The sequence below is a fragment of the Cydia splendana genome, chromosome 16 (genome assembly GCF_910591565.1).
Source record: "Cydia splendana chromosome 16, ilCydSple1.2, whole genome shotgun sequence".
NCBI classification, from domain to species: domain Eukaryota; kingdom Metazoa; phylum Arthropoda; class Insecta; order Lepidoptera; family Tortricidae; genus Cydia; species Cydia splendana.
In genome coordinates this window covers 19,381,196-19,393,404 of record NC_085975.1, presented here as the reverse complement: position 1 = coordinate 19,393,404, position 12,209 = coordinate 19,381,196, and the positions used below count along the sequence as shown (strand labels likewise).

Here is a 12,209-nt window from a genome sequence, read left to right as displayed (position 1 = left end):
TAACTCGTCGCTACGGCGCAACAGGTATTTATAAATAAATAAATTATCTGCAATGCACAAACTAAATTTAAATTGCATTATATGATTATATATATCCAAAAATGTCGGGCACACGCCAACCTCATTACGCACATTAGGTTACTTTATCAACGCACAACGCACGCCACAACTTATAAGCGTTCTTGTCGACAACTATTATTCCCGTTATAGGTTGTTAAGGGGTTTAAAGTGACGTTAAAAGGATTAATATAATAAACTAGAGCTTCTTTGCTTGGTAACAAAATCATTTATTTAAAAGAATAGTACCTAAATTAAGATATTATTCAAAATTGTTACTTGCAACGCTAATAGGTGTCCCATGGGCGTTGACGTCCGATCAAGGGATATTGAGGACACAGTATTAGTATATTAGTAGCTCTAAGGACAAATTCTGGACTCTCGTTGTAAAAAAAAGCACATCCGAAGGAATTTTCTAAAGATATTTCTTTCCAGTGTGTGTGTCGACTCTAAGTAGACATTTACGTAAAACAATGTTTCTACATTCAGCGGCAGAAGTAACTATAGCGAGCGAGGTGTTCAAAATGTTCTGCACACGCTAATATCTAACAAATATGTGTTTCATTTAGATCATTGCATCTTGAGCTACTTTTGTTATGCTAGTATAACAAAATTAACAAACTAAAATTTAATTAAGGAATAAAATTGTCATCTATTAAACAATCGAATTACATATTTAAATCACTTTCTCGAAGGACAAGGCCTAAACATTAGATTTAGAAAAAAAGTATTGACCACAGACTTTAGGGGAAATTTTAAATCTAAAATCACTTCAATCCCATAAAAATATGTATTTTACAATTTGATACAGAACTAGGCGTCATTTAATGTTATTTAGCTAAGTTGGAGGCTTGCTTCTTTGCCTTCACTAATTCTACTAGTTCCTTGTATCTCTTCATGCAGTCCTTCTTGGACCGGTTGGGAAGGCAGTCTGCAATCTTGTCCCATCTCTCCGGAGTGCTCACAGGGAAGGTCTTGATGGCCTGTTCAAGTAGCTCCTGCTCAGTTTTCGTCCAGGATACTTCTTTGACTTCTTTAGGTACGTCTCCGTTCATTTTAGGCTTGGCTGTTCCGTTGACTAGCTTGGATCCACTGTCGCTCTTTGATATGCTGTTGTCATCAACGCTGACCGCTTTCTTCTTTTCCTTCTCAAATGTGTCAAATGCTTCTTCGTTAGCAGCTTTTTTGAGGCTACTCTTAGAAAAGTCTGAGCTCTGGAGGTCCTTGGCTTTGGCGAGTACTTCTTTAGCGTTGAAGCGTCTATCGTCTATGAAGGTTCCGTGTTGGTTGAGGAAGTTGGCTACCACGTCCCAGCGCTGGCTGGTGCCGGCGGGGAATAAGTTCACAGCTTTGATGAGCAACTGTGTCATGTCGGCGGACCATTCAATGGGTAATTTAGATGCTAGTTCCTTCTTGACTTTCTGTTGTTGTTCTTTCTTAGTTTCAAAGAGTGACTGGCGCTCTTCTTCGAGCCTGTCCTCTGCCTCCTTGACGGTCTGCAGGAAGGCGTCCCGGCCGGCGGCTTCGAGCTTCTTGCCGAGCTCCTGCAGCTCGAGGACCTTCATCATCTCGCAGATCTTCTCGACGGCCGCCATGTGCGCGACCGTCTCCTCGTCCGTCTGCGCGTAGTAGTTGTTGGCCTTGCACAAGTCTCGTAGGGCTTTACGTTCCTGTGTAAAAGGGAAGTTGTTGTAAGAACCAGGGATGTTGCGAATATTCGCACCCGCGGAACTCCCGCATTATTTTCCACATCCGCATCCGCATAAAATCGATGCGAAGCTTATGCGGATGCGGATGTCGAACAAGTCGGTACAGGAACGTCTTTTTAGCGGCGGCGTAGTGCTAGGTAATTACCTATAACGATATCGTCTAGATCCAGAAAAGTCGGCCAAGTTACTGTTTATTAAATATAAAATTATATTCTTGCACAAATACTACACGTTTCGTTTTTTTTTAATAAAAATTACTAAAAATGTAATATTTGACGTTTTTTAAGTACGTAATCTTGACATCCGCATCCGCGGACGTGAGCCTTTAAATATCCGCATCCGCGTCCGCGGATGTCAAAAATCTGCATCCGCAACATTCCTGGTAAGAACAAGATAAAAATAACGAGTTCGAATAATAGTTATTCATTTTTAGGGTTCCGTACCCAAAGGGTAAAAACGGGCCATTATTACTAAGACAGCTGTCCGCCGGCCGTTTCTTGTGTAATGGTACGGAACCCTTCGTGCGCGAGTCCGAGTCGCACTTGGCCGGTTTTGATATACTTAAGATAAGTAAACCATTAATTTACCTTCCTTAGCAGTTTCTTGACCTGCTCCCTCTCAGCGCGGGCGGCCTCGATCCGCGCGCGCTCGGCCTCTTCCGCCTTCTGCTTGGCCGCCAGCGCCTCCTTCATGAGCCTCTCTTCTTCCGCCTTCTTCGCTTGCACGGCATCCTGGAATGTACAAAACAAAAATATTTTTTTCTGCTGTTATTACATTACTTACGTACGTACTGTTATTTCTCATTCATACGACTGGAGTATGAGATTCACGGTACTGACTGTATACTGTAAGGTGCATTGGTGTAACTTCGAATGCATGGTAAGTTTGAAATATGCAAATAACTACTAAACTACAAGCAATGTCTATGGTAGCACGAGGAAGCGAGGTGGATAAGTGTTGCGTTGCAGTAGTGTATGCTTTGCCAAAGTACGAAGTGCTTCTGGTTTAGTAATATGTGATTATAGCATAAATTATCTCAGATGATTTTTTCGGGTTCGGGTGCTAATCCGTTAAACAAAAGCCTTTTGTTTCTTTTAAGAGCGCTCTACAGCACGCGCCAAAGCAACCATTTCGTTTAAAAAGCAACTATCGTGATAGTATTAAGGTTCAAATTCATGGGACAGCTCGTTCAGAGAACAATCAGGGTGGTCTTGTTTTTGGAGATAACAAAACGTGTTATCTCCGTTATGGGCTGTTTCATGAATTTGAACCATATAAATAGAACGGTAAGTTTGCTTTTTAAACGGGCTTGTTCCCGTTACCTATGTCGGGGCTATTAGCAGTAAGTAGTGTAACCACTGCATAAAAGAAACAATACCTTTTGTTTTACAGATTAGGGTCCGAGCCCGAAAAAATCACCTGAGATAATTCATACTATAGCGATTTATAAATTACCCCACTTCAAAGTTATTTTATCTGATTCACCATAAATTTTTTTTTTTTTTTTTTTTTAATGAAATAGGAGGCAAACTAGCAGACGTATCACCTGATGGTAAGCGATTTCCGCCGCACATGGACACCCGCAACACCAGAAGGGTTGCAAGCGCGTTGCCGGCCTTTAAGATGGGAGTACGCTCTTTTCTTGAAGGTTATTTAAATTAAATAAGAAATTATTACTAATATCAAATGTTTGTTTGCTAATCAGCAAATAAACTTGTCTTATGACTAATTCCGTGATGAATTAATTGTAGAGTACATATCACCAAGACAACTCTGCAGTTATTTTTATAGCCCAGACATGCAAGTGTATAGATAAAACGACTATGCTATAAAAATCGCTAGATTGATACCTACTTTATGATGGTCCCATAACATTGTGTGACAGGTGTGAAATTGAAACAGGGTTAGTTGTGATATGTAAAGTATCATGGAAGAGTTTGCTCTTATTTGTCCAAATATTGAACCTGCATTACTTTAGGAAGTAATGAAGTTAACAGTGTTGGCCAATTACAGCAGTGAAACAAACATACTCCATATTCAGATCAAAAATTATCTATATATGTATCTATAAGTAAGTATAATAATATAATCTTTCACATATTGTTCTGGGAATTGCCTCATCACAAGTGAGTCATCAATTTAAGTAACATGATCAATAAAATGCATCTTTATGACAACACCATATTAATTACATGTTGACAATTTTCATGTGATGATGCACAAAAGAAACATGCTGCTGTTTTGACTATCTCTTATGGGGGTCCCATAAGAGATAGTCAAAACAGCAATATGAAGGTTGCTGGTAGATTGAACTGCCCTATAATGTTGCATTGAATGGACCAGGTCAGAACTTATCTCAAGTAGAGGCTAAACAGGGTTCTGACTGGGTGCAGACATAGACATTTTATTTTAGTACATAATTAATTAAGTATAGTAACTAACTTTAAACATTTTAAATATTTTAATTTGACTGGAGTAATTGAGTTTCGGTTTCACACAGTGAGCATGCATGTAAGACAAAAGAATTGGGATTTTGTTTCAGTTCCAAAATCTTATCAGTCCTGCAATGACTCCCACTAACAAGATTAGGAAAGGGTAATATGGTCTGGGGAAGCATAGCATCACACTACTAGAATTTGATGTAAGAAATTATTGGCAAATAAAATTAGGTATGAGTTTTGGAATTGAGAATGATGTAAAAAGATTTCTAATTTATTACATAAAATGCAGCCACACACACACAACACACACACACACACACTCAACAGCCCAATCCTGCAACGGTTTTAGTTTGTACACCGTCCATGTCTAATGTAAGCCATCCATTTGTTGTGCATGTTTATGTACTTAGTTAAACAGAAGTTTATGGTAGTGGCAGTAGGTTTACCTGTCGGGCGCGCTTGGCGGCGAGCTTCTTGTCCTTGTCGTCCTGCTTGAAGCGCTGCACGCGCGGGTCGTGCGCGTACGCCAGGTCCACGAGGGAGCGGATGCGCGCCATCTCCTCCTTCTTCAGCTTGGCCCGCGCTGCCTTGTTCTGCTTCTCGATCCAGCGGCGCTCCTCGCGGTCCTGCCCGCGCTCCTTCTCCTCCTCATCGAGGTAGGAGAACTCGCGCCACGAGTCGAACTCGTACCAGAACGCGTAGAAGCGCTCGACGGCCTCGCGCGGGCTGTCGTCGTCGCCCAGCAGCGGCACGTGGCGCTTCTCCGACCAGCGCGCGTTCTGCTCGAACAGCTTGGTGAACGTCTTGTAGAAGCCCTCCTTCTTGACGTCGCCGGCCGTCGGCACGGAGTCGTCGAACTCCGGGTCCACGGAGTCGTAGGAGCGGCGCTTGGCGGGCGTGCCCAGCGTCTCGTACGCCTTCGTGATGCAGGTGAAGTAGTCGTCGTCGCTGCGCACGTCCTCGCCCTGCGCCTTGCGCTTGTCCGGGTGGTGGCGCAGCACTTTCTGTCTGTACGCGCGTTTAATGTCATCGTCCGTAGCTCTGTAGCGCAGCTGTTTCATACCCAACACCGCGTAGTGGTCCTGCTGTTTCCATTCTTTAGGGTCAAGGCTCCGCAGGTACTCCACGTCGTCGTCGAACACCACCTCCTCCGATTTCTCGTTCGCCGTGGACGTTTCGAACAAAGCATCCTCGCCGTGGCATTTGATATTGAAGTATCTCAGGAACGCCGCTCCGACGCATTCCACTTTCCTCTTCACGAACGGGCACGGCACCGCCACCGTCCGCGTACTGTTACTAGTCTCGCCCTCCGTCATTATAAATAAGGTCTCTTTATAAAATATGGATTCGACCCTAACATAACCTATAACTGAGTAAACACTGCGGCATTAAGTTGCCTACCGCCAATTTGGTAAGAGTACTACGGATAACTAAAACTGTATCTATAACTACAATAAATTAATAATTTTAATGTTAACTTATAGAGCACATCATTTATTAAAAATTAAAACGCGCCATGAAAATATCAAGGACTACGTTTAGTTCATTTAAAAATGAACGAATGAATGATAAAATGTTGAAACTTGAATGACAGGTTGAAGGACCGAGACTGTTCCACGTAGTGTTGTAACCAAAACACTTTTATATCAGCGAATTTCGATAGCGATCATGTACAATGCCCCTATAGGTTTTCGTGTGGCAACAATTGCTCAACAGTGCAGTGCCGCCAACCTACTAACACTACTTATCACCTGACAATGACATTCTTATCATTAGCCGTCAAAACATTGTGAAACAAAAAGCAATATTGTAGTCTTATTTTTGCATTGTGCATTAAACAATTCAGATAATCACAGAGAGCTGTTGTGTACGGTTAACATGTGCAACGACTTGGAGTTGTTCTTCAAGCCGATAGTGTTGGTGACGGGGTTCGGGCCGTTCCTGGGGCACCCCGTGAACGCGAGTTGGGAGGCGGTTAAGCTGATGGACAAGGAGGCGCTGGAGAAGCAGCACAACATCGAGCTGGTGACGCTGGAGCTGCCCGTCACCTACAGCAACGTCGACGAGTTCGTGCCGGCGCTGTGGGACACGCACGAGCCTAAGGTACTTACTTCAATGCTGACCAAACTTACACGCGTTATAATGTCACTTAAATGTCCTAATCCTGAATAATACTTAAGTTTATGAATTAATGATTTACTGCGTAAATGTATAGTATTACTGTATTGGGTATTTCTAGTATTTTCTAGTGATTTTTAGGGTGCCGTCCGTACCTCAAAAGAAAAAAACGGAACTCTTATAAGAGTCCTATCCTATCCTATAGGATCACTTTGTTGACCGTCCGTCTGTCTGTGTGTCCCTTTATCTCGGGAACGCGTGGAGGTATCGAGTTGTAATTAAAACCATTTACTTAGGTATTATGGTCCCTTGAAGCTGTGAAAAATCAAACTTCTAAGTTAATGTGAAAAAAAGGTTTGGTTATTCTATCTGCTTCTCATAAATTGTTGAAGTCATTTATTTGATTTTGTAACAATTTGTATGTACTATATTCATTGAAATTATTATTTCTAATTGCTAGTAAAGCCAAGTCTAAAGCCCTTGATCTCAGCAAAAAAAACAAATATCTAATATAAAATTTAAATGTTTAAGCTGATGGTCCACGTGGGCGTGTCTCGAGTGGCGGAGTGCCTCACGCTGGAGACGCAGGCGCACCGCAAGGGCTACCAGCGGCAGGACTACCTCGAGCAGTGTCCCGCCAACCACTGCTGCGCGGCGCCCGGTGGCGGCGCCGTCAGGCTGCACACGAAGCTGGATGTCTCCAGGATATGCGCCGAGCTCAACCAGGACGAGGAGCTAACTGCCGTCGAGTCCAAGGACGCGGGCCGGTGAGTGCAGACCTAGCTACTGTTGTGTCTAGTGGGGTCATGATGCACGAGAGGGTGCGGTGCAGGTGTCACCAGGATATTAGCACCTTTAGTTTTACTGGATATTTTACACAAATCAATAGCATTTGTGCCTAATTAGCGTGATCTGGACGAGGACCGGTATAAATAAAGGACTACGTGTATTAGTGGTTAAAACTCGTGCAGAGGCGGAATCACATGTCATGAAGTAAGTATGCTAGATTCAGTGATGTATCATATTGAATCATTGACGTCATGAAGATTTATCTACTATTGTATCAACTGGCAATGATCATTGACTTTGCAAATAAGATCTAATACAATACCATATAAATATTTCATAACTGACAATAAAATGACGACACGACACGAGGCATGCAATAACGAACGTATCAGCATCAGCCATATACATGACGACACGACACGAGGCATGCAATAACGAACGTATCAGCATCAGCCATATACATAATCTTATCAGTTATAGTTTACCGACGAATGCAGATGATGATATGCCGTGCCGATGCACATTCCCGACACAGATCACACAGACGATATAATTATGGCAATAGTTTTTTTTATGATAGGTATAGGAGGCAAACGAGCAGACGAATCGCCAGACTGGTAAACAATTACCCTCGCCCAGGGACCGCCGGAACATTGGGGTTGCAAGTGCATTAGCAGCCTTTAAGATGGAGGCATGCTCTTTTCTCGAAGGTTTGAAGCTCGTGTCGGCCCGAACATACCGCAGCCCGCAGGCGACAGTTCATCTGACATAAATTTGGCTTTACATCTTGACATTCTTGAATTTTCGATTTAGGTCATAAATTGACGGTTTGTCCTTGTACTGTTGACAGATACCTATGCGAGTACATCTACTACACATCCCTCGCCGCCGACAGCACGCGCACCCTGTTCGTGCACGTCCCCGACACGGACGTGTGGGACACGGCGCGCGTCACCAGAGGCCTCGAGCGCATCGTCGCACTCTGTCTCACGCAGCTGCGCGAGCGGGACGGCGTCAACGACACCGCTGGGAAGATGGCTGAAGTTAGCTTACAAGATACTAACGAGGTTTAAACTGACACATTCCTTGTACTGCTTGTACAACAACTCAACCACTTAACTAAGTCAGTTCCATCTGTTTTGACTCAGATACTCGTTGCTGATAGGGCTTTGTTTATAAACGCAATATAAGCCTCAATTTGCTATTAATAGTTTGTCGTGATCTTTAATCCCAACAAAAACATAAATGTGAAATGAGAGCCAAGTTCAATATTAAGAATATGTGTTGTTGTTGACTCGCTGACAAAAGAATTGAGATCTATATGGGTGCCAAGTTCTGTGCTGTGTAGAAAATCCTGAAATTATAAAGGATTTGTCTTGGCTAGTTTTTACGTATAGGTTATTTATTATATTTGACTAGGTACGTTACTTTTCTAAAATTTGGTTTGTTGGTAAAAACTAGCCAAGACAAATCCTTTATAATTTCAGGATTTTCTACACAGCACAGAACTTGGCACCCATATAGATCTCAATTCTTTTGTCAGCGAGTCAACAACAACACATATTCTTAATATTGAACTTGGCTCTCATTTCACATTTATGTTTTTGTTGGGATATCATTACTTTTTGTACAGAAATTACTATAGTAAGTATTCTATTCATCATGAAAGCAGTTTGCCTAAGCTGAAAAGGAGACCCTCGCTAACGCGCGGTCAGTTGTCAAAAAGTTTCAGTTTTCAGATTTTTTCTTTTGTATGCGCCTAATAATCTACCTTGATGCCAAATATCAAGTTTCTAAGTCATCTAGAAGTGGGTTAGGTTTTTGGTCTATAAGTATTAATTTTTTTTCTATCTAAATATCAATAATTCCGAATTTTCAGATTTTTCCCTTTATATACACCTAATAGTCTACCTTGATACCAAATATCAAGTTTCTAAGTCATCTAGAAGTGGGTTAGGTTTTTGGTCTATAAGTATTAATTTTTTTTTCCATCGAAATATCAATAATTTCCAGTTTTCAGATTTTTCCCTTTACATACACCTAACAGTCTACCTTGATGCCAATTATCAAGTTTCTAAGTCATCTAGAAGTGGGTTAGGTTTTTGGTCTATAAGTATTAATTTTTTTTTTCCATCGAAATATCAATAATTTCCAGTTTTCAGATTTTTTCCTTTATATACACCTAATAGTCTATCTTGATGCCAAATATCAAGTTTCTAAGTCATCTAGAAGTGGGTTAGGTTTTTGGTCTATAAGTATTAATTATTATTTTTTCCATCGAAATATCAATAATTTCCAGTTTTCAGATTTTTCCCTTTATACCAGTGTTGGCCGAAAGTTAATCCAAATTGAAAATGCTGGCCATTAACCATTATAAATTGAACCGTAATCTGTAATCGTCCGTTACGGTTTAAGGTTCAATTTATAATGGTTAATGGCCAACATTTTCAATTCGCATTAACTTTCGGCCAACACTGCTTTATACACACCTAACAGTCTACCTTGATGCCAAATATCAAGTTTCTAAGTCATCTAGAAGTGGGTTAGGTTTTTGGTCTATAAGTATTAATTATTATTTTTTCCATCGAAATATCAATAATTTCCAGTTTTCAGATTTTTCCCTTTATACCAGTGTTGGCCGAAAGTTAATCCAAATTGAAAATGCTGGCCATTAACCATTATAAATTGAACCGTAATCTGTAATCGTCCGTTACGGTTTAAGGTTCAATTTATAATGGTTAATGGCCAACATTTTCAATTCGCATTAACTTTCGGCCAACACTGCTTTATACACACCTAACAGTCTACCTTGATGCCAAATATCAAGTTTCTAAGTCATCTAAAAGTGGGTTAGGTTTTTGGTCTATAAGTATTAATTATTATTTTTTCCATCGAAATATCAATAATTTCCAGTTTTCAGATTTTTTCCTTTATATACACCTAATAGTCTATCTTGATGCCAAATATCAAGTTTCTAAGTCATCTAGAAGTGGGTTAGGTTTTTGGTCTATAAGTATTAATTATTATTTTTTCCATCGAAATATCAATAATTTCCAGTTTTCAGATTTTTCCCTTTATACACACCTAACAGTCTACCTTGATGCCAAATATCAAGTTTCTAAGTCATCTAAAAGTGGGTTAGGTTTTTGGTCTATAAGTATTAATTATTATTTTTTCCATCGAAATATCAATAGTTTTCAGATTTTTCCCTTTACATACACCTAACAGTCTACCTTGATGCCAAATATCAAGTTTCTAAGTCATCTAGAAGTGGGTTAGGTTTTTGGTCTATAAGTATTAATTATTTTTTTTCCATCGAAATATCAATAATTTCCTGTTTTCAGATTTTTCCCTTTATATACACCTAATAGTCTACCTTCATGCCAAATATCAAGTTTCTAAGTAATCTAGAAGTGGGTTAGGATTTTGGTCTATAAGTATTAATAATTTTTTTTCCATCGAAATATCAATAATTTCCAGTTTTCAGATTTTTCCCTCTATATACACCTAATAGTCTACCTTGGTGCCAAATTTCAAGTTTCTAGGTCATCTGGAAGTGGGTTAGGTTTGTGATCTATATGTCAGTCAGTCACAAAAATGCCGGTTTTTACACGTTGATTTATCAATAACTGTATGAGCTATTTTTATGAAATTTTGTATTTTGGACAAGCTAAGGGGCTTGAATACATGTGCCAAATTTCATTTGTGTAGGTTAAGTAGGTTTCAAGTTGTGAAGGGGTCAAAAGTAGCTCGAAATGGTTCGTGTAATATTACACACGGTTGCTGCGTCGCCAGTTCCTTTTTCTTTGAACTTGGCTGGACACGCTACCGCGTGTCTAGATCTGGACTTATGTATTTGTTAAAAAGAGATAAAGCAAAAATTTACTTATTGAGGCTTGTAAAGTTTTATGAATAGGTAAGCTGTATGTAAATAGAAGAACTCTAGTTGGCTTCCGAAGCCGAAATAAAGTGAGTGACTTGCTTTAATGTCTCCATCTCTCTCGCCCTCGCATTAATCGAGTGACAGAGACAGATGTCTCAGATGAATTCGAAAAACGCAGTCATCTACAATAAAATAATTTTCAACGTCGTGCTGAAGTATTATACATGTATGTATGAATCATTTTCATCATATCAATGCACTGTTCCTGCACTGCAAATCTGTCATTTTCAGTAAAAGGAACCACGGAACAAACATTTTCGGTTGAATTCAGATTATATAAAGAAGTGCATTATTATATTTGTATTTCAAATGTGTCTTTATGGCAGACTGTGGACTGTGGTTGTATTGAAAGCCGATGTGTAAATTCGATTTTTTTTTCATTCCAGACCTACTGACAATTATCATTATCATCTATATTATAAATCTGTAAATAAAACATAGTTAACAAAAGGTTAGTTTTTATTCACTTTTACACTCAAAAACGAAGTAAACAGCTCAGTTTGTATACAAAACGCATGTGCCCCAGGACGCATAACATCCGTAGATAAAATGACATCCAAAAACTGGTTCAATTGTTTACCGTATATAGGTAGTCTTGCATGATAACTCTCTGTTCCTTTATTCAATTAGAGGCATTACAATTATATGGTCAAATCACAACATGTTAACATCACTTCAACCTTATGATGCATCACAAAAATGTCCTATCAATATGCGTTTGGTTAATAGATAGTTTATCTAAACCGGCCCGGTCCCGGTCCATGTCCGAACCCTGGCCCTCCCGGTCCCGGGCCGTGACCGAAGCCCGGGCCGCCGTGGCCGCGATGGTGACCGAAGCCTGGGCCGTGGTGACCGAAGCCTGGGCCGTGGTGACCGAAGCCTGGGCCGTGGTGATGCGGCGGTGGCGGAGGGCAGCACCAGAAACAGGACAAACAGAGACCCATTCTGAAAAGTAAAGACGGTACAAAATGCAATATTTCGTCGAGCGCTATGTATGAACGGCCGTGATTTGCCGCTCGTCGCTTGCGCCCAGTCTGCCGCCTTATCTAATCCCTAGTTCGCACTCGGCACTAATTACAGAGAAAAAATTGTTATAATTAGTACCATTGTGCACAAACAAAGTTTCATTTACAACCAAATTTTCCGCGTTAT

At 40.5% G+C, this 12,209-nt stretch overlaps 2 protein-coding genes across 2 annotated transcripts; one reads left to right on the top strand and one right to left on the bottom strand.

Annotated features, from left to right (window-relative positions):
• Positions 1-833: 833 nt before the first annotated feature.
• On the bottom strand, positions 834-5,727 carry LOC134798429 (dnaJ homolog subfamily C member 2). Its single transcript, XM_063770865.1, has 3 exons — positions 4,654-5,727; positions 2,354-2,497; positions 834-1,727 (listed from the first exon to the last, which is right to left on the bottom strand). Exons 1-3 carry the CDS (start codon positions 5,521-5,523, stop codon positions 888-890), a joined length of 1,854 nt encoding a protein of 617 aa, XP_063626935.1. The 5' UTR covers positions 5,524-5,727; the 3' UTR covers positions 834-887.
• Positions 5,728-5,951: 224 nt separating this feature from the next.
• On the top strand, positions 5,952-8,187 carry LOC134798442 (pyroglutamyl-peptidase 1). The gene is made up of 3 exons (XM_063770883.1): positions 5,952-6,310; positions 6,857-7,092; positions 7,965-8,187. The coding sequence occupies exons 1-3, from the start codon at positions 6,086-6,088 to the stop codon at positions 8,185-8,187; spliced, it is 684 nt and encodes a 227-aa protein (XP_063626953.1). The 5' UTR covers positions 5,952-6,085.
• Positions 8,188-12,209: the final 4,022 nt, after the last annotated feature.